The sequence below is a fragment of the Dermacentor variabilis genome, chromosome 5 (genome assembly GCF_050947875.1).
Source record: "Dermacentor variabilis isolate Ectoservices chromosome 5, ASM5094787v1, whole genome shotgun sequence".
Lineage (NCBI taxonomy): Eukaryota > Metazoa > Arthropoda > Arachnida > Ixodida > Ixodidae > Dermacentor > Dermacentor variabilis.
The window spans coordinates 116,257,526-116,284,801 of record NC_134572.1 but is presented as its reverse complement, the minus strand read 5'-3'; the positions used below and the strand labels follow the sequence as shown (position 1 = coordinate 116,284,801).

Genomic DNA, 27,276 nt, shown 5'->3' with positions numbered 1-27,276 from the left:
GGTCCGAAGCCCGCGCCAGCGCTTTTGTTCCCATAGCACTCGCAGCATGTCTGGTCGCCGCCGTTGAGCACGTCTCGTGCGGCACTCCGCTTTCCTTCTCATGCTTTCGTCGTCTTTCATCTCCTGCTGCGTTCCGCGTACGCTCTTTCAACCTCCGCTGCGCTTATTCGCTAGGTTACCAGGGGCGCCCAGGCACACCGACGCGCAACGCAGGAACGGGCGCCTGAGAGCTGCGCTCTAAAATGGAATTTATATGTGTGACCAAATTCACTGACCACTGCTCCATAAGGACTACAGGTTGCTGGCCCTTGGCGGTGCACTGCTTTCCCCGGGGCCAAGAAAATTCACTCACCGGCTACCTTTGTATCGCAACCTCCAAAGGACTTCAACCGCGTAACGGCGGTTACCTGTCGTTATACATAATAACAAAGGGAGTAGCGCCGCTTCCCGGCAAAGTAAGTTTCTCGCACGCTATCTACACGCACCTGCCCCAACCTACATGTAAACTTACGGTTACTCTCTCCAACGCATCAAGAATGAGTGAATGGGTGCACACTTGAATCAATGCGACGAAGCATGGGTGACGGCGACAGCACCGCGACAACGCTCGAATGTTCGAAACTGAACATTTCGTGACGGTTCACAGAGTAAGCGAGTGACGAGCGATAATACGTCCTTGCTGTAAGCTATTACAAAGTACAGAACATCTATGTTCCTAGAGTTGTGCGCAGCAAGAACAACTCTATCGCAACTAAGCAGAAGATAAACAATCATGTAGTGACAGCACCGAGGAACATTACTGAGTCAGAAATACGATTAGCCGCTGTTTCAAAGTGTTTGCTAAATACAGAACGAAGAGCAAAACACACTGATCCTGATTTAACTGATAAGTGGAAAGCTTGGACAGCTTGGAATACATTTCTTGCGACACTTTTATACAAGCGTCGTATATGCTGCTCGCGTCGTTTTGACAAGTCGTAATGAGTTCGGAAAGCGCTTACATGTCCTCTGGAGCTGTGGCCAAAGCTTTGCGTCGTTCACCCAGTCACCGTCCCCAATATCCGTGACGATGGTTACGCGCAAGAAATCTGTCGATATTGTTTTCAGTGCCATTAAAAATGACGCTCTGTTGTTTTCACTGCCTCTAGCAACCATCAGTACTTCTGAAAGTTTAGTGATATGAGGCCCAAACTTTGTCATAATTGTGATTCTCTCGCAACAGCTCGTAAGTCAACCTCAACTGTCGTGGAATACTCTCAGCCCGCGTATGACGCCTCAATATTGTGCTTCACTGCTATAAAGAGTTTATTTTGGTTTGTATGAGGGTCACCTGCCTCTCGGCGTCAGCCAAAATTTTGTTATTTGAGCTCAAGCTCCTTCAAAGCGGCCGCAGCACGCTTCCTTTCCCGTTCATTCCTCAATGCGTAGCTCCTTTGTGTTCTTGTCCTCCTGCCGCCACTCGTTCGCCCCACGGACCATTCGAAGCATCTTCTTGGTCCCTAGGGGCCACGATAACGTCCGAAAAATCAGCCAGTTGGAAAAAATGAATGCATGCATTTTACTGCCTTTAAGGGCTCAAACCGCCACAGGCACATTCGAAAAAGCTCTGAAGGCCTCTCGGTACACTTATTAGGCATATTGGGGCTCGTACTGTAACAGGAGATACCGGGTGCACGTGCGTATAATTAAGGAATACATACTGTGTCCCGTGGCAATTGCCCCTTCCCACGCTTGTTATGCTTCACCGCAATACTTTTGTGTATGCCTCACCAAGTAACATTTCTGTACAGAGGCGAAGTTGACTTTCGGGAACCGGCGTTATGCAACGCACAGTGCTTTCCGAGCTTCGAAGCCAATTGCGAGGACCACAGAGGCGGAGTCAATGCCATTGCTGACAGAGGTGAATTCTTTCAATGAAAAACACGGCGCCCAATGGTAAGAAGCTTACTAGCGAACATCTAAGCAGTTAGGCCTAGCGTTGCCTCAGTGGTGGATACGGCTTCCAGCGGATCTGCGTGCGAGAGCGCCGGTTCCAGGTGGCGAGGTAATCAAAACGGCAGCGGTGGTGGCTTTGATTAATGCCGTTTCGGACCTGCGGTCACGGCAAGAAGTCCGAAAAATCGGACGGCGAAGGGTTCTTGCGTGCGAAATTTCAGACGTTCTGATAGTGATTCTATGGGGTACGTGGTGGTGGCGCGAAACCATCCGAATGATCGGGCACCCGGAAAGTCGGTCGTTGACTGTACACTGACAACTCCTCCAGCCGACGACAGGGCGTCAAAGACGATCCATTACGATTCCTGTCTATTACTCGAGCCAGCATTACCACGACTTTCGACCCTTTCAACAAAATTTCCGCTAATTTTCCCTGATAGAAGCACAAATTCCCTCAGTCCCCCCCCCCCCCCCAGGCTACTCAATATCCCTGAGAATTCCCAGTTTTCCCGGTTGGTAGACACCCTGGCTGCAGCTCTGGTGTTCGCTGAGTAGTGTTTCCGCCGGCCCCTCCTCTGTCACCGTCATCGGTTCTGGCATGGGACACGAGATCGGAGCGGCCTCCTACACGCTGCTGAACTTCCCGGCGCCACTGTTGGAGAAGGGACCTGCTGGCGCGGTTACTGCATCAACGCGACAAGCTGTCTAAGCACGGAGACCACGTGTGGCTCCATACCCGGTGGCGCAGCCGCGTCCAGTGACTAGGAGACGGAGAGCGACGACGACTGGACCGTTGACGGTAAGGGAGCCACCAAGGCATGCAAAGCCAAGCTGTCGAATAAAACGGCTCGGAAGAACCGCTCATTGGGTAGCAAAGCCGAGAACAAGAGTGGCGCGTCGTCCTCATCTGAGCCCGAGGAGGGCGAAGTCTCGGCCTCTGGTGGCGGTTCCTCGGCGCCGGCCGGCGGCATCGAAGACGACGATGATGACGATTCCGAAGAGGAGTGCAACGACGGCTACGATGAGGACCTCATGGGCGCTTGAGGTCAGTTGCTAACTGTGGTGGAAGTGGCACCGTTTGAGCGACGATGATTGTCGTCTGCGATCTTCCCGTCCTGTTAACTGCGTGGTGCGGCGCGGTGCCGTGTGGTATCTGTGCGGTCGAATGGCAGCGAGCGGGTGGCTGCTACTTCCGGGGACCTTCTGCGTGCACTCGTCAGAACGAGGTCGAGGAGGAAGACGGGACCAGCTGTACCTCCGGGAATGGTTTAGGACTTTCTGGTTCCTGCAAGACCTCGACAACTCGGAGGCTCCACCGCCTGATCTGCCGTATCTTCGTGAAGCGTACGTCGGGGAAGCCAGCCAGGTTTAGGGCCTTCGGGTTCCTGTAAGACCTTGGTGACTCGGACGTTGCCTCCTCCGCCTGATCCTCGTTCGGTGCAGCAGTCTGCAAGGTTTGCCCGCTGCCGGAGGTGCGGTGCCGTCGCTGGAAGCCGCCGTGGACCAGTGCAATAATAGCCTTCGCAGTCGGGACGGGCAATATGGGAACTCCGGCATCAGAGCCGGCAGTCGAAGAGGTGGATGACAAAGTGACTTGTGAGCGCTAGCGCGAGCGGTGATTCGAGGCTCTGCTGGGCGCTCTTGGGTGCGGGCGGCCAGACTGAGGGACTGCGCCGTTCTCATAGTGTATAATTAAAGAATACATACTGTGTCCCGTGGCAATTGCCCCGTCCCGTACTTGTTATGCTTCACCACGTAACATTACTGTACTAAGGCGAAGCTATCAGGAACCGGCATAATGCAACGCGCTCTGCTTTCCCAGCTTCAAAGCTAATCGCGAGGACCACAAAGGAGGAGTCGGTTCCATTGCTGACACCGGCGAATTCATTCAATGTAAAACAGGGCACCGAACGACAAGAAGCTTAACAGCGAACATGGAAGCAGCTAGGCCTAGAGCTGCCGCTGTGGTGGCTACGGCTGCAAGCGGATCCGCGTGCGAGAGCGCCGTTAGAGGCAGCGAGGTAATCAAGATGGCGACGGTAGTGGCTTTGTTTGGTTAATGCCAGTTCGGACGTGCGGTTACGGCAAAAAGTACGGAAAATCGGACGGCGAAGAGTTCTTGCGTCCGAAATTTCAGACGTTCTTATACATTGACTCTATGGGGTACGTGGTGGTGCCACAACGCCGTCCGAATTATCGGGCGTCCAGAAATCCTCCAGCCGATGACACGGCGTCAAAGTAAATTCGTAGCGATTCCTCTGTTACTCGAGCCAGCATTACCGCGACTTTCGGTCCCTTTCAATAAATTACAGCTAAATTTTTTCTGATAGAAGCACAAATTCCCCGAGTTTTCCCCCTAGTATTTTCAGAATATTCAAAATCCCCGAGGATTGCTGCGATTATGCGCCTTAATCACTCTTTAGCACCTTATCCATCCGCGTCGAACCTTTATCAACCGTGATGAGGCCCATATAACCACTCATCAACTCAGTGACTGCTTATCGGTCAGTGTTGTGCAACGTGAAGTGCATGAGCCCTCAGAGATCAGTGGCATTTCGGACAGCCAAGCAACGTTCTAACGGAAGGTGCATGCTGCGACTACCGAAACACATCAGGGATGTGGCTTGTTTGGCATTACTTTTTCGCAAAGTTCAAATTTTCCTGATGTATACAATGCTTCAAGTCAGCTCTACATGTAGTCTTAAAGATGGCTTTTATTCCAGCATCACCAAATCTTGCAACAATGCATCCATAGAAATTGTTCGCCTATGACAGTTTTATACCGCTGGTACAACACATTCATATGGTTCAGATATATTTACCTTCAGCAAGCATAGGTGTTTAACCCAATGGGTAAGACAATTGGCTTCTCAGCGTGGGGTCGTAGCTTCAGAGCTCACCACCACCAATCTTTTTCCCTTCGTATTTATTTTGTTCTATACGTCAATGTTCCTATAGTGCTTCATCTTACGTGACAGATGGGTTTCCTCGTTGGATAGGCATAGAAATGCTTATGCATACAGAAGAAAAAAAGGACATCAGTATCTATAATGTTGTGTTCAAAGGGCCTTGGTGGTTCACATTTCAATGAAATTAGTCAGTTAAGAATATTACGTTATGGTTTACATGCTCAGAACCAAATTTGCGGTGAAACATTGTTTTAATTCCTGTACTTTCACAACATAAGAAGATATGTTTGAACAGGAGACATTGTTGGTTCATTATGACTGCATGCACAGTCCACTGTGGTTATGCATACGTATGAGCCCTGATTAGCCACCTCCTCCAGTTAATACCTGGCGCGAAGGCTTCATTAAGAACCACGACAGTACGGCGACATCAAAAGTGTATGAGAGCACTCCATTGTTCCTAGCTCACTTGTGGTCGTCCTGTTCACATCAGAGTTAAAGACCTTTTTCAAAGCCGAGTGTAGCCTAATCTGTAAAAATATTCATTCATATATATGACAGACACCTATTTATTCACTAAAAAGCAATGTCTGCAAAAGAAGCGAACTTGTGTTCATCATCATCATCATCAGCCTGGTTACGCCCACTGCAGGGCAAAGGCCTCACCCATACTTCTCCAACAAACCCGGCCATGTACTAATTGTGGCCATGTTGTCCCTGCAAACTTCTTAATCTCATCTGCCCACCTAACTTTCTGCCGCCCCCTGCTACGCTTCCCTTCCCTTGGAATCCAGTCCGTAACCCTTAATGACCATCGGTTATCTTCCCTCCTCATTACATGTCCTGCCCATGCCGATTTCTTCTTCTTGATTTCAACTAAGATGTCATTAACTCGCGTTTCTTCCCTCACCCAATCTGCTCTTTTCTTATCCCTTAACGTTACACCTATATAGGATAATGGCAACCTGCTGTTGCCATTATCCTATATGGCAACAGCAGGATATTATCCTATAACCTCCTATATGAACTTGTGTTACACCTTAGTAAACAGATCTAGATATTGTGTAACCAAAGTTAGGGGGAAGCAAACTGCCTAGCGTACAAAATAATGCAGAAGTGTACACTAAGGAAGGAGAGTACAAAACGAGCACGGTATGGTGCTTTGGGTATGCAAGGACACTTGTGTGTGCTAATTTTAACCCCCCCCCCCCGCCTCAATGATACTGCAGGGTACGCTGATATTGCAATGTCGGAGAATTCTTTTACAGGTGTACCACGCCACACTTTAGTCTGACTGTGTCAATAGTTAGCACACGTCTATTCCCATTTTGTGGAGATTCAGGCTGCACTTGGAAGGCATGGTATGAAGTTGGAACCGGTAGCGCCATCTCTTTTTCCTATTTAGGGCGCATTATCCACACATTAACACGATAAACTCATCACATATATTGGCTAAGAAATGAAATGCACGGCAATCTGAGTCTGTCTGCAATCGCTATTCCAGCTACTCAAAGGTTATGAAAGAATCACAAAAGTGTGAAACTTTTATTTGCCAACAATATTTAAAATATTCTTCAATACATGCTTCATAGATTTTCAGCTGATCAAAATGTAATTTGTCCTCTCGTTGCAATTTATATGTGCAGTGAAGTTCACAATATCGCAAATACATGAAAAAATAACATAAGCTGTGTAACAACTTGCTATATTTAGTATCTCAATCACCTTTGAACACAGTTAGGGAGAAAAACAAGGCATCAACACAAAAAACTCTTAAGCTTGTAAATACATCCATTTTGCTTGTTTCAAAGCAGTCCTAAGTTAAAACATATTTGGCCAAGCCTGCCACTTGGCTAAACATTAACTGATTTAAGCATACTAGTAGTTCTGCACATCCGCAACACACCTTACACCCAAACATTCTGTGTCACTCCAAAAATGAAGGATCAAATGAGTACATTAACAAAATGTAAAAGAATAGAAGAGAGATAGAGGGCAGAGTCTAAGACATCTTTCACTGCACAAGGGAGTGCACAGTGTATCATTGTTAGCAGTTGTTATGTACTGATGAAACAGTGCACTATTCAAAAATTGCAGTTACTCCATACAGCCTCGCTTTTGCTGTATGGAACTTCGAAGTATAACACAGCTGATCACATAAAAGCAGCAAGCGGTTATTCACATCCAGCATCTGCTTCAAATAGATGACATGAGAGCGCAAGCTTTACTCAGCTCAACTCCAATATTTCTGTCAGTCACAGAGAAGAGCATGAAGAGCTAATTTTTCAGTATGACACCTTGTATAACAGTCCTATTTCCAAACATTTTGGGAAGGGTAAGTATTACAACTAAGTAAACTTTACTGCTTCGTTTATGTCACCAGATCACAAGAAAAATGAAAGCTGGTAACTGCTGATTGCAAATTCATAAATTTCTATACCAGTAGATATGCTGGCAGTATTAGAGACAAGAATTTTTTAGTGCCTAAGTATAAGGAATATATACATTAGTGCATGACAAGCAGTGTTTAGCAGATAGATGTGAAAAAAAGGTCAGATCACAAAAATGCCTCCTAACAGCACAGAAGAGGCGATGCTTGCACAGTTAACGTTATTATAGACTGTATTTATTTTTCTCTTTGCATAAATGCAACACCGACAGCAAGGTTAACAGAGATATGGGTACAACACTTCCAGATAGCAGTGACCTGGAAAAAGCAAAAAAATATCCTAATTGACGGGCACAGCTGCATGCCCAAGATGCATAAAAACATGTAATTTTTACAGCCAGTACTATAAATTTAAATAATGATGGCTAACAGCTAAACAACAATGAGGCATCATGAGCCTTTGTCGTCCCTGTCGCTGCTGCCTCGATTCATAAATCTCTGGAAGAGATTGTAGGTGACGCCAAGCATCAAGCACCCAATCACAGTTCCCTGTGCAGACACACGGAGCTGCATCAAGAAGAGGGAGGGGTCGAGCTTCTTGCGCCTCCGGAACAGGAAGGCCCCGTATGTGCAGACAAAGACGCAACCAGACAGACCTGGAAGCCAAAGACAAAAATTTGTGGTCAAGCAAAAAGGACACCTGAAACGATCGTAGGCAAATCCAAGAGAAACATTTAGACACAGGGCGTGCCACAGAAAGCTCTCGCACAAAATTTTCTTGAGCTACAAGTGTTCAAAAGATATCTTACTCTCAATCCGCTTAACCCTATGCAGCTGTTTGAGTCAAACCTTGTCTGGTGATACAAGTGTTGTCAACTTCTGGTTAGTTTGAGCAAACAAGTTTTGCATTCCTTTCCTACGCCTCCTTTCTCATTGTTGTGGTGACGGTGGCCTCAACTGGTGCAGTTTATATGCAGCACCCAAACCTGCTACAGTGTGCACTCACTGCTATGCATTTCTGAAACACATGTAGCATGTGGAACCAAGTGATAGATCCTTGAAGCAGAAGTTAAGGTGCAGTGCTGATAAGTCGCAGCATGACACGGCCATGCAGGGGACCAGGCGCATTCCTTTAGTGTGCCTAAAGGCAGTACTACTGCAGCAAATTATTACGGCCACAACCCACATTCATGCAAATTCATTTCCTCCCTGCACCACCAAAAGCTGTTGCCACTGATCTATATAAATCTTTACACAGAGTGCATCAAAACAAAACCTGTCGCATTCTGGTCTTCATTCCAATTCTAGCTTGAACCAGATAATGCTAATTTGCATAATCTAGAAATCATTACAGGAAAACATCATAAATTTACTTTGTACAAAAACTCGATGGTGCTCCTGAGCTGCATAGAGAGACAAAAAGAAAGGTATACATGTTGTTCTTCTGGCTGCAAGTACCTTCACCAAGAAATCGTACTGTGAAAGCACACCTCAGAAGCAATACCATCATTTAAAAATATCGTAGCTGCTTCACTTTGTGCAACAGTAGGTTCAAAAGCAACTGCGCAGCTAGGAAGCACTTCTTCATTTCAGTGATTATACACACTGTCCCAGCTAAGGCAGGCCAAGCTACTTAAGGAGCTGTGAGAATTGAAGCTGGCACCAATGTCCTTTTGCTGGTACTCAACTTGCGCAAACTGGAGAACTTTTCAATTATAATTGACGAGCTAATTAGTTAACTTTAAGTATTTAGAATAATAATCACTGGCATAATGGCATAAGCTTAAATGTAAAACTGCATGTCACATTTGAAAAAAATTTTTAAAAGTTTTCAGCTCGCTGGGTCTCCTGTAGGAATTTATCCCGCATTTCGAGGTTGTGGTGCAAAACGCGAACAAGAACACAAAGTGAGTGTGGGCCCGCTTCGCCTTGTGCATACAACAGCAGCGCTCTCTAAAGTGGTTTCATAGAACTGACACTGCCAAATGGCTGACTTGATGGCCACGTGAAAGTGACAAGGCAGTAGTGTAATAATAATCATCATCATCATCACCATCTTATTTTATATCCACTGCAGGACGGTCTCCCTGTGATCTCCAATTACCCCTGTCCTGTGCCAACCGATTCCAACTAGCACCCGCGAATTTCCTAATTTCACCGCACCACCTACTCGTCCTCTACTGCGCTTCCCTTCTTTTGGTACCCATTCTGTAACTCTAATGGTCCAATGGTTATCTAACCTGCACATTACACAACCTGCCCAGTGCTGTTTTTTTCTCTTAATGACAATTAGAATATTGGCTATACCTGTTGACTCTCTGATCCAAACCACTCTTTTTCTGTCTCTTAACGTTATGCCCTGCATTCTTCTTTACATAGCTGTTTGCGCGGTCCTTAATGTGTTCTCAAGCCTCTTTGTCAGTCTCCAAGTATCTGCCCCATATGTTAGAACTGGTGAAACACACTGAGTGTACACCTTCCTTCTCAATGATAATGGTAAGCGTCCATGTATTCAGGAGCTGACAATGTCTGCCGTATGCAATCCAACCCATTTTTATTCTTGTATGAATTTTCTTCTCATGATCAGGGTTCCCTGCAATTATTTGACTTAGGTAAATGTACTCCTTCACAGACTCTAGAGGATGACTGGCGATCCTGAACTCTTGTTCCCTTGCCCGGTTATTCATCACTTGTCTTCTGCATTGATCTTCAACCCCACTCTTACGCTGTCTCTTTTAAAATCCTCAATCATCTGTTGTAACTCGTCTGAAGTGTTGCTGAATAGAACAATGTCATCGGCAAATCAAAGGTGGCTGAGGTACTGGCCATCGGTCCTTACTCTTAAGCCTTTCCAGTTTAATAGCTTGAATACTTCTTCCAAGCACGTCGTGAATAGCACTGGAGAGATTGTGTCTCCTTGTCTGTCCCCTTTCTTTATAGGTATCTTCTTACTTGTGTAGAATTAAGGCAGCTGTGGAATCTCTGTAGATATCTTCCAAGATATTTACATCATCATCATCAGCCTGTTTTATGTCCCCTTCACATTGACATTTTTTTCTGTCAGAATGAACAACAATATGCTGAGATATCTCTATTGGGCTCAACCATCAAGGCCATGCTACGGCAAATTATCGAGGTCATGAAGTTTCTACTGTCTGGTTTGAATACACCAATGGTGCAGACAGCTGCAAAAATAACGCACACTATAGGTGGTCTCCTGGCGGTGCAGCAGTAGCCTTGGCCCCTTCCCGCGAAGATGCACATTATGTAAAGTGCGCACACACTCATTGCACAGAAACAATATACAGTCGCCGACTGATTTTTCGGACTCCAAAAATTCCGACATGCTCGATTATTCAGTCTGCTTTGTGGCACCGCCATTCTCCCCACAGACCATAATGTATAACAACTGTTGAAAATTCAGACATCTTTCAACTTCTCGTCTGATTTTTTGGACACTCCTTGAGCCAACTCGATCGAGAGCACTATGCACCGACTCTGACTGGTGCATGGTTCGACTTGCTGAACGTCATTTTTGTTTTGAATGGAGCTTCCTTGCTGCCCCATGAAGTGGAGCTACTGCAAATCCCCGCTCATCATCGTTGGTTCAACAGAGTGGCTACAGCAGTTCCAGTCTCAGCTTAGTAAGCCATGTCAAGACAATCCAGCAGCTGACTTGTTTCTTTCTTCGTGTACGATGCTGCGAGTAGTTCACATTCTTTTGTTTGTGCAACGTGTCGGCATGACGGCGTGGTGGTGTTTGCTTTGTGTGCTGTGTCGAGGTTGCGGTGATCCAATGTGGCATGCGAACATCGCGTCAAGTGTCTAATGGTGCCGACAGTGCCGACGCAGACTGTGCTGGGGAATGCCGGCAAGTGGGTGCCGGGAGCCCTAGTATTTGTCACCTTCCGATGTGCTCCCTACTGACGCCAAAAATGGTTCGCGAGACCTGCGCAGTGGACACCGTCTCATTGCTGACACTGCTGTACTGACATGCGCAGAACTCGGCGACGGCAAGATCATTTGTCAGGTTTCTGCTGCACCACCGGATGATGACTCCGAGTCGGAAGATGACGCACCATGTGCTACGCTGCCATCGGATGCCGTGCGTGTACAAGCAGTGACTGTGCTTTCAGCCGCCTATCGTGACCGTACGACCCTCTCCGAGGTTCAGGCTTATCTGATTGCGCGTAAACAGAACAGTGTGCAACGGCGCATTCATGATTTCTTCAAGCCTACTGCAGAGCCTGAATAAGTGCGTGGAAATAAAGGATTTCTTTTTTTTTTCTCAATCTGCTTTTTCAGACACCTGTTTATTCGGACATTTCTGCAGTCCCCGTGAGGTCCGAATAAACGGTCTGCAACTGTACATACTGTGCTGCTCTCATCAACTTCATGATACCAGTTTTCTTCCTCATCACAACCTATCTGTTGCTCCCCCAAACATCATCCACAGCATGCAGGCACGAGGCACTTCACTCAGAGCGACCTCTCCACCTTTCAGTCATTAAAGTTCCTTTCTCTCTCAACCTTGTTTCCTTGACAACTGCCGAAACTGTAATAAAACCGAGATATTTTCTTGAAAGAAGCAGGCTAAATTCACACCGCATCTTATAAGTCGAACCCGGGTATATCGAATTCGACGGGGATCGGAAAATAGTTCGATATAGCGAAAATTCGATATACAGATATAGGCCAAAAAAGCACTCGCGATCATAAAAAATTGTGGCTTACCGATTGGAACAGCTGCGAATCACATAGCATGTGCACGCAATATGAAAGCGCTTTATTTCACGGAAAAATATAACTAATTTTGGGCTGCTTTTTACTCTGGGAAATGCAGTTTAAAACACTAGTCTCAATCTTCTTGAGACTGTACAGGTGCGAGAGCCCAGTGCCTTCCATTTCGCTGCAACAGCGCCGAATCAGGCTGAACGCTGACGCCAGTTCAGTGGCTGTGCACGGACGCGTTTCTTCGAAAACACCGTTGCCCTCGTCGTCGCTGGAATTGCTGTCTTGAACGCCAGCTATTCCGGCCACAGTGTCCTCATCAGCGAGGTCGGCTACCACTTGAATTTCGCTGTCAGCGTTAATGAAGTCATCAACAGTAACTTCGGACGGGACGGCGCTGGGAAAATTGGACAAGTCGCGGAACGCGTCCTCCAAGCACTCATCATCATCTAAAGCTTCCGGACATTCATCTCCAGCCACTTCAAGGCCTGCCTTGCCGAAACAGTTGGCTACTGTGGCCTGCTTCACGTCGCCCCAAGCGCCGGTAATCATCTGGATCGCGCCGAGCAGGTCAATGTTGAGACCGGTTCCCATGCGGAGGTTTATGAGGAGCCGTTGAATAAGTCGCTTCCGATAGTCTATCTTGAATGCCTTTATGATACCCTGGTCGAGGAGCTGCAGTCTTGCTGTGGTGTTCAGCAGGAGAAACTTCAATTCGATGCGCTGCAGCTTGCAAGTCGTTTGATGGGCCGAACAGTTGTCTACCAGAAGGCAAACTCGGCGGCCCGACTTGCCCAACTCAGCGTCCCAAGCCTGCAGCCATTCAACAAAAAGTTGACGTGTCATCCAGGCCTTCCTATTACAGCCGTAGTGAACAGGAAGCTGTTTACAGTTCTTGAAGCAGCGCAGTGACTTGCTCTTCCCGATCACGAATGGCCGTAGCTTGCACGAGCCGTCCATGTTGGCTGCAAGCAGCACCGACACACGCACTTTGCTCATTTTGCCGCCGTGGCATGAGGTTCCACGAAGAGCGAGTGTCTTATTCGGCAACATTTGCCAAAAGAGACCAGTTTCGCCTGCATTGAAGATTTCTGCACGCGAAAACTTCTCAGTGAACTTCGGCCACTCCTCAGAAAGCCACTGCTGCATCTCCTGGCTGCTGACAGCCCCACTTTCGCCTGAAATGGCCTTTCCTACAATGCCGTGGCAGTTTTTAAACCGTTGCAGCCATCCAGTGCCACCGCAAAAGTTCTCTTCGCCAAGAGCCGTAGCAAGCCATTTGGCCTTTTCGATTAACATCGGGCCATCCACGGGAATATTTTTCGCTCGGATATCAAGAAACCACGTATAGAGTGCCTTCTCCACTTTGTCCAAAGCAGCAGGGTGCACACGACACGCTTCTGAGCGACTTTCCTCACCAGCTTTAAGCTTGATGTCCTGCTTGTTTTTTAACAACATACCTAAAGTACTCCGTGGAATGCCGAATGCGTCTGCCAAGGAGGACTTCTTTTCTCCATTCTCGACACGCCGGATTACTTCAAGCTTTCTTGCAAAGTCCAGATTCTTCCTCTTTTTTTATGACTGCGAATGCCATAGCTCACCAGATGACCGCAATCGCACATGCTACACACGGCACGTTGAAACAGAGGTAGGCACAACAAAACGCGCGATGCGCAGACGGAGCAGTCCGAGCGAAGCCTGTTTGAGCGGCAGTCAACGGGGCTGAGAAGGAACGACAAAGGGAAAAGAAAGGAGAGAGCGGGGAAAAAGATCGGCGGAATATGCCGTCGAAGGCGCTGTGTTCGTTTTTTGAGCCCTCTCTGGCGCTCTTGTCTCCCTTGGCCCATGAGCGATCATGCCGACCTCTCACTCTCTCTCTCTTTTCCCAGGAAGTGTGGCTTGGAAACGTCGCTGCGTCTCCATGCCGCGCACTCTCTTCGCTGAGCTCCAATGCCCTTGCCCAATGCACACGCCGGCGGTAGAGGAGGAGTGAGAGCTCGCGCCGGTGGGGCGCAATAACGGGGGAAAGGCTCTGCGTCTCTGCGAACGGGGGAAAGGCCGCGCATGCGCACAGGAGGAGCCTGTTGACTAACTCTGCAGAAATGTTTTCCCCTGAGGACCGGACACGAATGTCTTTGGGAAAAGCGCACCTTCCAGGGGCGCGGCGTTCGATATATCAAATGTCCGACGAAAATGGAATTCGATATACTACGCAATTGTCCTATACTTTTACACAGTATTTTCAAGGGGGTAATCTGTGTGTTCGATAGAGCCAATAATTCGAAATATGCGGGTTCGATATATCCGAGTTCGACTGTATAGCGGTCTCTAGCAAAATGCGAGTCCTTGTCCAACAACCTATGGTACACATATTGACAAATGCATAGCCAAAGTGTATCTATATCCAAATGCAAATGCAATTTCTGATATTTTTCTTATTCCTGGTCGCCGTGTCTTTTGGTGTGTGCTCTTGCAACAGACCTTGTATGTGATTTTTTTTGTCTGGTTGGCACACGGAGGCAGTTTTAGGCAGCATTCAAGGTGAAAGTTGTAGACTCTGCAGAAGCCAATGGCAACATGGTTGCCCAGCGCCAGCTTGGCCTTTCTATAAAATAATGCTGGTATAGCGGACAAAAAAAGGCAAAAAAGAAAAAAAAAACAACTGTCGGCATGCACCCGACGTAAAATATAATTTCTTGGTTGTCATGCTGTGCACCTATAGCTTGAAGACAACTTCTGCAATTTGTGTAAGAGCATTGTAGCATGCTTGCTACTGGTGACAGTGCTGTTGTGAAAATAAATTTGTTTTGGTGATTTTGTAGTTTTCCCTTTTTCTCATTTTTTACTTTCAGTTAAGAGTTCCTCTTAAATCCTCATTCGGCTAATATTCCGGTTTAGACGCTAGCCCTGTGTAATGCCTTCACCCTCATAACACAGACAGCTCTGGTATGACAACCACTTTAGTCTTTATTTGCTCAGTCTTATTGTCGGGCTAATACTTCTGTCATTTATCTGCTTCAAGCAGCCTTACAAGTGAAACAAACTTAGATCCATTGAGTTGATGGTAAGCTTTTCGTTGTGCTTCAAAAAGGAAGGCCCTTGAAAACCAGTCCCTTGGCATGCGTAAATATCATGCCAAGGCTTGCCAATGAGAGCTTAAACATGAGAAAAGCAACGTGGAAGTCTGGAACTTTACCTTAGCAACAGTAAGCCCTAGGGTTGCCAATCATCCTACATTTAGGACGTTCCTGACATGACCCAGTCAAGAGGATCAAACGTCCAGACTTTTGCTTTTTCTTCTCCACTAGACAACAATAAATAGACCAGGTTTACTTCCTATAATGCCTGACAGCTCGTTTGCACATTCTTCTTTCTTATGTTGTTGTGTTGCATTGTCATAAACATAAAAGCGGTTTTGTGTTTGCTGTGGCTCTTGTTCTGTTGTAGTGTCTAAACTGTAGGGGTGTGCAAATAGTGGTTTTTGAGATTGAAACGAATATGAATTGAATATTGCCAGAAACGAATCAAATCGAATAGCTTTCAAATAGCTTTCAAGTAATGAACAGCCATTATTATAGTAACTATAAAACATTGTTCACATCCTAGTATTCCTAACGTTAGCAAGCTACTGTCATAACACAGCACATTATGAAGGTTTTATCAAAAAATTATACAGAAATTCAGACCATGTCTTCAAACGTATAGGCACTTTTTGGTTCTGCTGTTATTTAGCTTTTGATTTTGTTTCCCAAATTTAAGTAGGCCCATCCCCAAATCTAAAGCTGGCCCAACGCCAAATTTCAAGCTGGCCCACCCCTACTATAGGTGTCCTCATGCAATTTCTATGGAGCCCTATGCATCCCAATGGGTAAGGTGTCACCCTTTTCATGTTACGGACATGATTTTGCTAACAAAATTCTTTGCGATCAATTTTCTTTGTTTTAATTGTTCCTTACGGTTTATAGAGCTACCAATCATCCACATTTACACTTATAACTAATGTCTTTGGCCGACACCATATAAAAGGCAGCTAGCATGATTTGGTGGATTATAGGAGGAACAGAGGACAAAAAAGTTTAGCACACAAATCTTTCTGAAAGCACTATCGACGTGTCTTTCTAGCACCAATTTGCCCAGGTAGCTGTTGATTATTTCTTACTCTACTAAAAGATGCAAGTAATGAGTAAGGTCATTTTGTGCCAAAAGAATATTGGATACAGTCGCAACCTGTGCCTCTAACCATGCATTTTGGATTTATTGCCCAGAAACAACAAAAGGCGTTAGGTTTTGTTTGACAATGCTTCTGCATGAGCACCACGTCTCACACTATGCATGTCTTGACATTGTTATAAAATCATTTTATTTGTATAAAAAACAAACCATGGGAGTCCAGAGTGCCCCAAGGAGGCACTACAGTATATGCATTCTGGAAAGTTTTATGGAAAAACAGCGGCACGAGTGTTCCTCGGGCACCAAACACGAATGAATAGAATTTATTGATAGGAAAGACAGAGAGGTCGACCTGAGCTAGTGCGCTCTAGTCTGCTACTCTGCACTGGGGAAGAGGGAAGGGGAGTGAAAGTATTGGAATGGATGATGATGATAAGAGAAGTGGTGAGTGCTTATGTACATGAGACAGTTGCCTCGCTAGAGCCGCTCGTCGAGCTTGGTGTCCTGCAGAAACTCCAACAATACTTTTGTTGCACGCATTGAAATTGCAGTGTCAGGCCATGGGCCGAGGATAGCTTCCTCCGACAGTAGTTGCCTGCCAACGCTGGCTAAGAAACTGTCTAACGTCCTTCGCTCCAGCATATATGCTGGGCAGTCGCACAGTACATGTTGCAGTGTTTCGGGCATCTGGCGTGTACACAATGAGGGCTGTTCGATTGGCCGATGAGGTGTGCGTAGCGACGGGTGAAAGCAATGCCGAGCCGAATCCTGTGTAGCAATGATGTTTTGCTCCGTGTAAGCTTCGGGGGCAAACAGAATTTACCGTCTGGGTCAATCATATGTAGACGTCTGTGAACGTTATCAGAGTGGGCTCTGTAAGCCTTTGTAAGGTCCTGCATGAGTGCCTTGATCATGGAGTTGGTGTCAGGTCGCGAGTAGGCAATCCGTACTTCATCAGAGGAAGAGGAGGCCGATCTTGCCTCACTGTCAGCGAGTTCATTACCAAAAACACCACAATGGCCAGGCACCCATTGAAAGGTGATCACGTGGCCACTTAACTCGGCACTGTGATAAAGTTCGACGATTTCCAGCACGAGCAGATAGTATGGTTCTTTGTTTAAAAAGTATTTTAGCACCTGTAGCGCTGATTTGGCATCGCACAATATTGTCCATTTATGGGGTGTCTGCGTTCTCATAAAACGGACAGCCTCCCGTATTCCCGCAAGTTCCGCAGCCGTAGATGTCGATTTGTGGTCTAATCGAAATCGTTGAGTAATTCCAAGTTGTGGGATGACAAATGCGGCCGTTGTGGCAGATGGCGTGACCGAACCATCGGTATATACTTGTACAGTCCCACTATATAAAGTAAATATATGGGACAGGGTGAGCTGCTTCAAGCCAATGGAGGAAACGTGAGATTTCTTCCTAATTCCGGGTATCTGAAGCCTCACTAGTGGTCTTGGCAATGTCCATGGAGGTGTCGCGGGGATGTCGGTTGCCTGGAATCTTGCAGGTACAATGCTTGCGTGACATGCAATAGCTTTAGAAAAAGCACAGTCAAGGTTGATGCTTGGAAGCGTTGACAGTGGATGGTGTGAGTGTCTGGTTAGCAGGCGAAGATAGGTTCGCACAGGTTCACAAGACCTGTATATGTCGATAGGACAAGCCCGTGCTTCCGCTATTGTGCCCTTAGTTGACGTGCAGCGTGGCAAGCCAAGACATATCCGTAGTGCTTGAGCCTGAAGGCTCTCCAGCGTGCGTATACAAGATGACCCCATGTTAGATAACACAGGCATGCTGTAGCGTATGTAGCCCACAAAAAGTGCCTGGTACACTTGGAGCAAACTTCGCTCAGAGGCGCCCCATCTCAGTCCTGATATTACACGAAGAACGTGTATGAAGTTAGTCAGTTTAGCCCTAAGCGCAGTAACATGTTTGGTCCAAGAAAAACTGCGGTCTATTATCACGCCAAGAAATCTGTGGTGGGTGACTAAAGGAAGCGCCGTTCCGTCGACAAAGATTGGATAATTTGACATCGATTTGCGCGTAAATGCCATGACTGCACACTTAGTTGCTGAGAGTTGCAGGCCTCTACGGCGCAAGTACTTTGCCGTTATGGTAACCGCACGTTGAAGCCTTGCACGCACTTGTGGACGTGTGACCCCGGATGACCAAATACAGATATCATCCGCGTACGTACTGATACGCGCTGTTTCAGGTAGCTCGTCTGCAAGGCCCACCAGTATCATATTGAACAATACTGGGCTAAGGACACCACCCTGCGGAACACCCCTGCGAACTTCATGTCTATCAGTCTCGCCATCCGAGGTGGACATGAAAATGGTGCGGCCACTGAGGTAACTCTGCAGCCATGCATACATCCGGCCACCAACACCAATATCCTCAAGCGCCTGAAGAATCGAATGGTGGAAGACGTTGTCGTAGGCACTTTTGATGTCCAGAAATATTGCGCATACCAGACGACGGCGTCTCTTTTCCTGTTGAACAGAAGATACTAGGTCGATTACACTGTCAATGGATGATCGGCCTCTTCTGAATCCATTGATGAAATCAGGAAGTCTACCATTTTTTCGAGTAGCCATTCCAGTCTGCTCAGTACTATCCGCTCCATCACTTTACCGACACAGCTTGCCAAGGCTATTGGCCGATAATGTGAGAGATCATGCGGGCATTTCCCAGGTTTTAGCAAAGCCACAAGACGACTGCACTTCCAGTGATTAGGCACAGTTGCTGTGTCCCACGTAGAATTGTAGAGCGCCAGGAGAATTTCTCGAGCTTCTACTCCAAGATGACAAATCGCGGAGTATGTAATTCCGTCTGGTCCTGGACAAGTTGATCGGCGGGAAGAAGATATCGCAGCGTCGAGCTCGTGCATAGTAAAAGGCGCGTCCAGACGGTGATCACTAGATGACGGGAAAGTCAGTCGTGAATGGGTTGGTATATCGTTCGAGGAGCTCACGAGTAATTTGCAAAAGTCATCGGCGACCTCAACTTCACGCCGGCCTTGCCGTATGGCCACAGCGCTGAACGGGTGAAGCTGTTGTGGAGGCGAGAGAAGGCTTCGTACAATTTGCCAAATTCTAGAGAGAGGTTTTCTCGGATCCAGAGAGCCACAGAATGATCTCCAGCGTTGTTTGTCAAGCTTCTCAAGGTGGCGCAGGACATGACGCTGAGCCCGGCGTGATGCAGTGACGTCTAATGGTGATTTGGTCCTTCTGTATTTCTGTTCTGCTCGACGCCGTATCGCGCGAAGTCGCTCGTACTGGTCATCAATAGATGATCTAGGTGAAGGTGCGCTGAGGTGTTTTGTTGTGTCACGTAAAGTTGCCGCGATGACATCTTCAATATTGGACGGTGCTTGGACGGCTTGACATGCGGTGGTGACAGATTGTTGAAATGTTGGCCAATCGATAGAACGCACAGTGTGCGGAGCTGGGGGATGTAACCATTTCAACTGAACATATGTTGGTAGATGGTCACTTACATGGGTGTCGAGATCAGTACACCATCGCGTAGCAGACAGCAGGCTTTTTGAAACGAACGCAATGTCAAGACAACTGCTGTAGTAAGAGCCTCGAAGATATGTCGGTGAGCCATCATTGATCACCATCAAGCCTTGACTAAGCATGAAGTCAGCCAAGTCTCTACCGCGGGCGTTCGTCGAAGCAGAGCCCCACATGGGATGGTGGGCATTAAAGTCACCGATGACTACGTGGGGACCCGGACAAGCTTTCAGTATGGACAGCAAATATGAACAGTCTATGCTCGATGTTGGGGGTATATACCCGCCAATTACTGAGAGTGTGCGCCGCTTGTACTTCAGCGTTATGCAAACGTACTCGTTGGAAGCGTGTGCAGGAATGTCTTTACGAAGGCACGTTAAATTCCGACGAACAAAAATGAGCACTTTGCTTAAATTGTGATCATGCCTTGACCACAGTGGCACATATCCAGATACACGTAGTAAAGACGTCATGTTTGGTTCACATATTACAGCCACGGGAAACTGGTATTTGAACATCCATTGCCGAAAGTCTGCGAGGCGGCCTCGTAGGCCTCTGGCATTCCACTGCATTATTGCAGATCTTCGTAATTGGTTTTCAAAAGAGAGCGCCATGGTGCCTTATTGTAGAGCCGCGAGGAGCGGTTCCAAAGCATCTAGAACATGTAGCGCGGTCTTAGCAACCGGCGTCTGTAATCCGCAGAGAAGTGAACGCATCGTAGTTATCAGGTGTTTCAGCATACTTCGTACATTTTCATTTTCTGTCTTATCATTCTCAACCACCTTTGAAGACACATCACCCGACGCATTTAAGCCTGTTTGTTTCGGTGGGAGCGACGGCCAGTCAATGTCAGAGTCGGTCGGCGGAAGAGTCATTTTATGCAGCGCATGTGTTCCACGTGCTGCTGCCGAAGAAGGTACATCGGGCCCGCATCTTGATCGCAGAAGCAAACTTGGCAAGCGAGGAGTTTGCCATGCGGTCGATGGTCCATCTGTATGGGAAGTACTCTTGTCGTGCTGTCGTCTGTGTCGCGATCGACGTCTGCGGCGGCGTATCATGTAGCAGCCTGTCTGTGAGTGGAGTTGTCCCGCACCATCTTTCGAAGCACTGACATTTCGTCCTTGATTTTCTGGCAGTGTTTTGATGTCGCTTCATGTGGACCGGCGCAATTAGGACATTTTAGGGCAGTAGCAACGCAGCTATCATTTTGATGGGCCCCTCCACACCGTTGGCATTTTACGCCGCCCTTGCAAGCTGCGCTTACGTGTCCTATTTTGAAGCACTTCCGACACTGCACCAGTTTTGGCACGTAAGGGCGCACACGGTGTCTTACGTATCCTACTTTTACGTAGTCAGGTAATGTTTCAGAGTCAGACTATTTTAATACACCGGGATTGACCGAAGCGGTGAATCTGCACTATTGGTGCGGTGGAATTCAAAAGCCTCTGGAGGTCAGTGTCTGCGATTTCTTTGTCCACGTCAGAAATAATGCCAGTCGAGGTTCCTTTTCCATACGCAAAGAAGGAGCGCACTGGGATGTTTCCTAGTAGTGTGGCAGCCTTTAACATATCCAGAATTGACTTGTTGTTCACGTCCACCGAAAGGATGTTCCTCCGTGCGTTAATTCTGATCTCGTTGACTTGGCCTGGCGCAATTCGCTCAAAGTACTCTGTTAAGCTCTGCCTGTTCAAGGTATTCAGATTGTCGGTAGCTGTGGTAGGGACGTAACCAAACACAGTCAAGACACAGACATGGCCTCCTCCACAACGACAATACAGACAATGTTGCCTTTAGGCAATGGTAGGATATTTTCATTAGCAGAGATAATTTGCAAGTGGGTACCAAAGTAAAAAAATGGTTCATAAAAACAAAGTAGTATAATAAATTATTTAGGGCATTCCTTGACATTTGAAGTAATCTTTTGTCGAGTTTAGAGGGTCTGAATTTTCACTTAAAAAGAAAGACGTCACAACTGCCATGTCCGTAGTTTTTAAATGATGCAAACCAAAAGGCTATATTGTTGGAAACTTGCAGTTGGAACAAAGCAACAGTATACACATATTCTCACCTCCCTTTTTAATGAAAGAGACGAAAGGAAGTTAACCGAGGGGCCCGACTTTTATTAATCATATCATAAGAAGCCAACAAACAAAGGCACCAAGGACAACACAAGGAAAATTACTTGTACTTACTAATTGAAATAAAGAAATTATAAATTAATGGAATCGAAGGTGGATGAAAAAACAACTTGCCGCCAGGTGGGGAACAATCCCACGTCTTCGCATTACGCATGTGATGCTCCACCAATTGAGCTACCGTGGCGCTGCCTTCCCATCCACTTTCTGGGGCATTTATCTGTTACTACTAGAACTAACCCTGGGATTGTTAGCCAGCGCCACCACTCACAAACCTTGGCAGTGGATGTGGAACATCCTTTCAGCTGTAAGCGTCACGTGGCCCTTTTCAGCTGTTTATGTTAAAAATCAGGTCATAGCATCAAACGAGAAACCCATTGCTGTTTTGTTGCCGTTAGTATTACAGCGCCACAGAATTACAAGACATAAGGTATAATCACTCTGATGGTGGTTCCACAAATTGAAATGGATTTTTTTTAAAGAAATCATAGACCTACCAATGATCATAAAGGGGGACTCCCTGGCCTTTCGCCTGAATTTCTGGGTCGCTGTTTCTTCTTTGTATGGCATATCAACCGTTGCCAGCTGTGACGCCATCTTTTTGTCATTGTCAGTCATGAATGCCTGGAACGTAAAAAGAGAAAAGTTAAATCAAGTTCTGGGGTTTTCCGTGCTGAAACCACAAATTATGAGGCACACTGTAGCACTATCCGGATTAATTTTGACAAGCTAGGGTTCATTAATGTGCACTCATTGCACGATACACAAGCAGTCGAACCCACGATGTCGTACCCAGCATCACAATGACAATGCCTTCAGCTGCCGCGACAGGTTAGAAAAGAAAAACAAAGTAAATTACCGATACAACAGCAGATAATAAAAATGAAGCAAGGTGAGCAGCGAGCAAAAAACCAATGGCAGCGTTAACGTCTGTGAGCCTTGCTTTATGACAACTAGGAAATTAAGTATTCGCTTATGATCACAGCTACCAGGCCCAGCAGTGTAATGACACTGTTTTGCTAAATCAGCCATAACTTGGAAGTGAGCAAAAAAAAAAAAAAGAAAGCACAAGGGCAAATGAGAGGCCCAATTCATTTGTTAGTTATGACCACAGTGATACCAGAATGATGATGTATGGCTTTTAATGGCGCAAGGGCCAGCTATGGCCAAAGAGCGCCATGACATATGGTAATGAATTGTGTAAGTGATGAAATGGTCAAATTGAGCTGGAAAGGTAGATGTTGTGTGGCTGTAAGGAGGCCTAAAAACGGGTCGCTGTAAAGTGCGTAAAATGTACAAATATCAAAATAATGACAATGACTCATGATAAGAGGGCCTAACAGTTTTGTTATGAAAAGGTGATATAAATAACAGGATGCATAGAAGCACTTCTGCCTTCACAGGGCTCTTGAAGTAAAACAAGAGCTCACAGGCACATGCTGTAAAGAGTTACATGCGTGTAGCTATAGCCTCAAAGGAGAGTCTGTGCTACGCACGACGTGGCCAAATGATTTCTAACATATTAACTTCATCTAAAAAACTAAAAACTGTTTCTAGGTTAAAAAGTGGTTCATTACTAAAAAAGAATGCTGGGTGAAGTGGAATACACTGATACGCAGAATGGAAGTGTTTTTTACGCTGATTTTCTATTTCCCTGTGCTGGACGAGGACATGGAGAACTGTAAGGCTGTCACCACACCTTGTACATGAGGGAGGGTCACTTCCAGTCAGTAGATGAGAGTGGGTGCCGAAGGTGTGACCTATTCTTAATCAACAAAGAAGCACTTCCTTGTATTGTGTTGTTTTATCTGACATCCAATGCCCTAACTTGGGTTTGATCAAGTGCAGCTTATTGGATACCTTGGAATCCCACTGTTTCTGCCAGTGCTTCTTGAGCTTGTGATGTATGTATGGTTTAAGGTCAGACTACTCAAACTGGCACTAGTTAAATGCCAGGTAACATGCCACAGTGGCATTTTAACAATTTCAAAGCCTTTTTTTAGAGTGCACAGAGGATGGAATGCTGCAAACGACAAACTGCTGTCCTTCAAACGAGCTCTGAAATATAATATTGCAACAGTGGCAGTAAAATGTATACACAAAGGGTCAATAATTGCAAATTATCTGGCAGCTTCTCCATATGACCGCTAATAACATACGGATGGTTTTTTTTATGCAGAAAATATCCATTTCGTTTCTTTAAAGCTAGGTGTATGTTAGCAAGGATCTCATATATGTGCAGCACTGAAATTTTACCAAGGTCTTTAAAGAGCCATCATTGCACACGCCTTCTCATTATAAAAGCAGTCTGTAAATGACCTTCCGATTTGAGTACCCGACGTCTGCTCATTAGCAGCCTCAAACGCAGCCTCCTGTATTTTTGCAATATCTGCCCAGTGATGCCAAACTACGGTTGCCTACAGGGCACCACTTTTACAATAGTTAGTCACAGTTTATGGAGCACAGTCAAGGTCAACATAGCTTGCTTTCATTGCATATGACAAGAAGGAATGAAAGTCAGTATGGAGTGGCAGCAAAACCTGGCAAATTTTGTCTGTGCTCTAGCAACAACACATATGAGATGTCTGGAAATCTGGAATTTCTTTAGTGGACTGCTGGTTCCCGTGCATAACGGAGCAACTGGACAGGCATTGTAAATATACAGGAAGCTATGGCAGAAGTGGTGCAATTCTACCTACTTGGCATTAAAATTTTGTAATGCTTTTTTTTGTTGGAATGCTCTGCACGGCTTGTGCGGATCAGGGAATATGTCTATTGCAATGTATTGAATTCTTGTAATGATTTTTGCTGTTAGTTTTTGTTTTGTTCATCTGTATATCGCACTGTCCACTCCTGCCCAAGGCTTAAGACTAAGGCCGGCAGTATCCTGTAAATAAATAAATAAAAATAAAAATAAATACCAATGAAGGCGGATAACTGGCATGCGCATAATATAGTATCATCAAGTAACTGTCTCAGGCAAGGTGTCGCATATCTATCGAATGACTCGGCTGTTGCAAGAGCTATTATGCATCACCCACACCTACAAGTCAACCTTATAAAAATTGTGCAGATAAAGAAGCCTTAATACAGCAGTAGTTGTCATAGGCTTTTTCAGCTATTGATATCCATCCACCTCTGAGCTGTGCCTCAAAATGAGATACATGTACTACATAACCACTGTAGTTGTGTCAAGTATGTGCACAAAGACTGTACCAATGTTTCTTCAAAACTCGTAACATACCTGAAGCAAAAGCATTAATACTAAAGAGTTCTAGTGTAAGCATACCCTCTTTAATCTAACATTTCCATTACTGCAAAAAAAAAAAAAAAAGAAGAAAGAAAGGCAGTAATCTCATGGTGAAAGTAATCCCGAAAGGGGTACCACAAGGCAACTCCAAGGTAATGAGACCCCAAGTGATTTTAGCAGAAGCAGACATGCGTATTCATCTTGTAAACAATGTGATCATAATACAGTGAGCTAAAAGAACATACAAAGTATACCACCTGCAACAGTTAATCTAAGAAAATGCATGACAAAAGGAAGCTAGACATCCCATCTATGGCCCTGTTAACAGCCTTTCACGCTAAGCTAGGCACAAGGTCACCATAGCAACAGGGTAATCACAACCAAAGGTCACAGCAACAAACCACTAAAAAAAAAAATTAATGTTATGGGTTTTAAGTGCCAAAACCATCATCCAATTATGAGGCACAATGTAATGGGGACTCCGGATGAATTCTGACCACCTGGGGTCATTTAATGTGCACCCAATGCACGATACACAGGCATTTTTGCATTTTGCTGAGGCGGTGAGGATCTGATCCCACAACTCCGTGCTTAGCAGTGCAACGCTGAAGCCACTACGCCACCAACAAGCCATTAAAACAAATTGTTGAAAGAGTAAACCATGGCAACAGCGACTGAGTTTTTGGCTCTTCATAATTTCTATTGTTCTAAACTTTGTCCAACGCGCTTACAAGAAAAGGAGTTTGCTGACACTAAGAACTTTTGCTTCTTAGATGTTTATATAAAGTTTGCCACACCACAATGAGCAGACAAGTTAGAGTGACATCTGAGATTTTGTTCTCTGTGTCCAACAATTTATGCAATTAAGGCAAAATAAAAACTGTGACATTATCAAACATCTTTGCTTGTCTGGCTGTAGCAGGAGCAGCAAGAAATATGCGATTATTTTTTTTATGCTCCCAGAGCTGTCGCTCAAGAAAGAAAATATTATGCCTGTAAGACTTAAATTATCAAGTTTTGCAGCCGCTCTTCCTCTCAAAACATGCCAATATGTCCACGTAATGAAGGATATATTTCTGTAACTTAGATTTCTAGCACTTGTGAAACGGATAGCGGCCCGATACTTCGGAAGCAACGCCCATATAAAGCCAATACACTGATGTCTAGGAGAGCAGAGGTCAAGTGAACTGCTTAATGATATATTTCTTATTTTCCGTTTTTGTTGGGTATTAGGGTGTTTTCTTTAGGTGCTTAGGCTGGTAAGGCATGCAGTATTTATTGCCGGGTAAATATTGTTGAGTAGATCACAAATACGCCAAGTGACATGTTAAAATGAATAAACGATAATTAAAGTTATCCTATGCTGGACACATTGCACGCTTTAAACGACACAAATGAAAGCAACGACATATGCATAAATCATCAACATAAAGTGCTACGTGGTTTAAACTACAGAAAACGGTACGATAAGCAAAATGTTGACACGAACAGAGCAAATGCAAATCCGTTTCCTGCGGCGCTTATCGGTTTGCTGCACGAGCGGCGAGCAGGACCGTTAGGATACTTGCCCGCTCTAGATTCTTCGGTGAATGAAGGAGCAGCTGGAAAGGACGTGATGCGCAAACAATAATTTATCTGCTTTGGTCAACTACACAGTATTTCACGGAAGTTCAGAGGGCGCAAACACCGAATCATTCATTCAATACGGATGCTTTCCAGCCTCCTTGGTTGCATCATACTTTACTGCAATGGTCGACAATTCTATCGCAACCGCCAAGGTCGCAGACCTATACAATCACGAGCACATATAACTACAATACTAGCAAGCAACTCACGTAATAACAGCTCTGGCTTTTACATTTACTGCCGTGAATGCGCGCAAATGCCGGTACGACCGCGATTGTTGCCCCATTCATTCTTCGATCATAATTTCAAGGTGCAATTAAGGTCGGCGAAGCATGAATAAAGCTAATTCATACCATCTGCGCGAAGCTGTGGTTCCTGTGGTCCCCAAGGCACAGAACTTTCGAAGCACCACAAGCTCAAGCACTTACCGGCTTGACAACTGAGCTGTAATTCAGGCCGCCAAGGGCTTCATCGGCGCCCTTGCACGACGTTGGGGCAAGAGTGGGCCAGTCCGTCACCACCAGCCCAAGGCGTCACATGCAACGTCAGTCTAGCGTCAAAGGACAACGATTGAAATAATTAAAAGAATGGAAAGAGCAAGCATTCT

General features: G+C 45.8%; 1 protein-coding gene across 2 annotated transcripts; it reads right to left on the bottom strand.

The window, feature by feature from the left end:
* Positions 1–6,375: 6,375 nt before the first annotated feature.
* LOC142583087 (HIG1 domain family member 1A, mitochondrial-like) lies at positions 6,376–27,246 on the bottom strand. 2 transcript variants are annotated; one of them, XM_075693381.1, is made up of 3 exons: positions 27,098–27,246; positions 22,291–22,417; positions 6,376–7,889 (listed from the first exon to the last, which is right to left on the bottom strand). In XM_075693381.1, the coding sequence occupies exons 2-3, from the start codon at positions 22,409–22,411 to the stop codon at positions 7,684–7,686; spliced, it is 327 nt and encodes a 108-aa protein (XP_075549496.1). In that variant the 5' UTR covers positions 22,412–22,417; positions 27,098–27,246; the 3' UTR covers positions 6,376–7,683. The 2 variants fall into 2 exon arrangements, with proteins under 2 accessions (XP_075549496.1, XP_075549495.1); XM_075693380.1 differs by having other exon boundaries at positions 27,023–27,190.
* Between the last annotated feature and the right edge of the window lie 30 nt (positions 27,247–27,276).

Bases quoted from the DNA above. Each gene is read 5' to 3' on its own strand.
- LOC142583087 (XM_075693380.1), bottom strand. The intron at 7,890-22,290 runs GTAGGTCTATGA...TTTGGCTTCCAG, and splicing joins GTCCCCCTTTATGATCATTG to GTCTGTCTGGTTGCGTCTTT.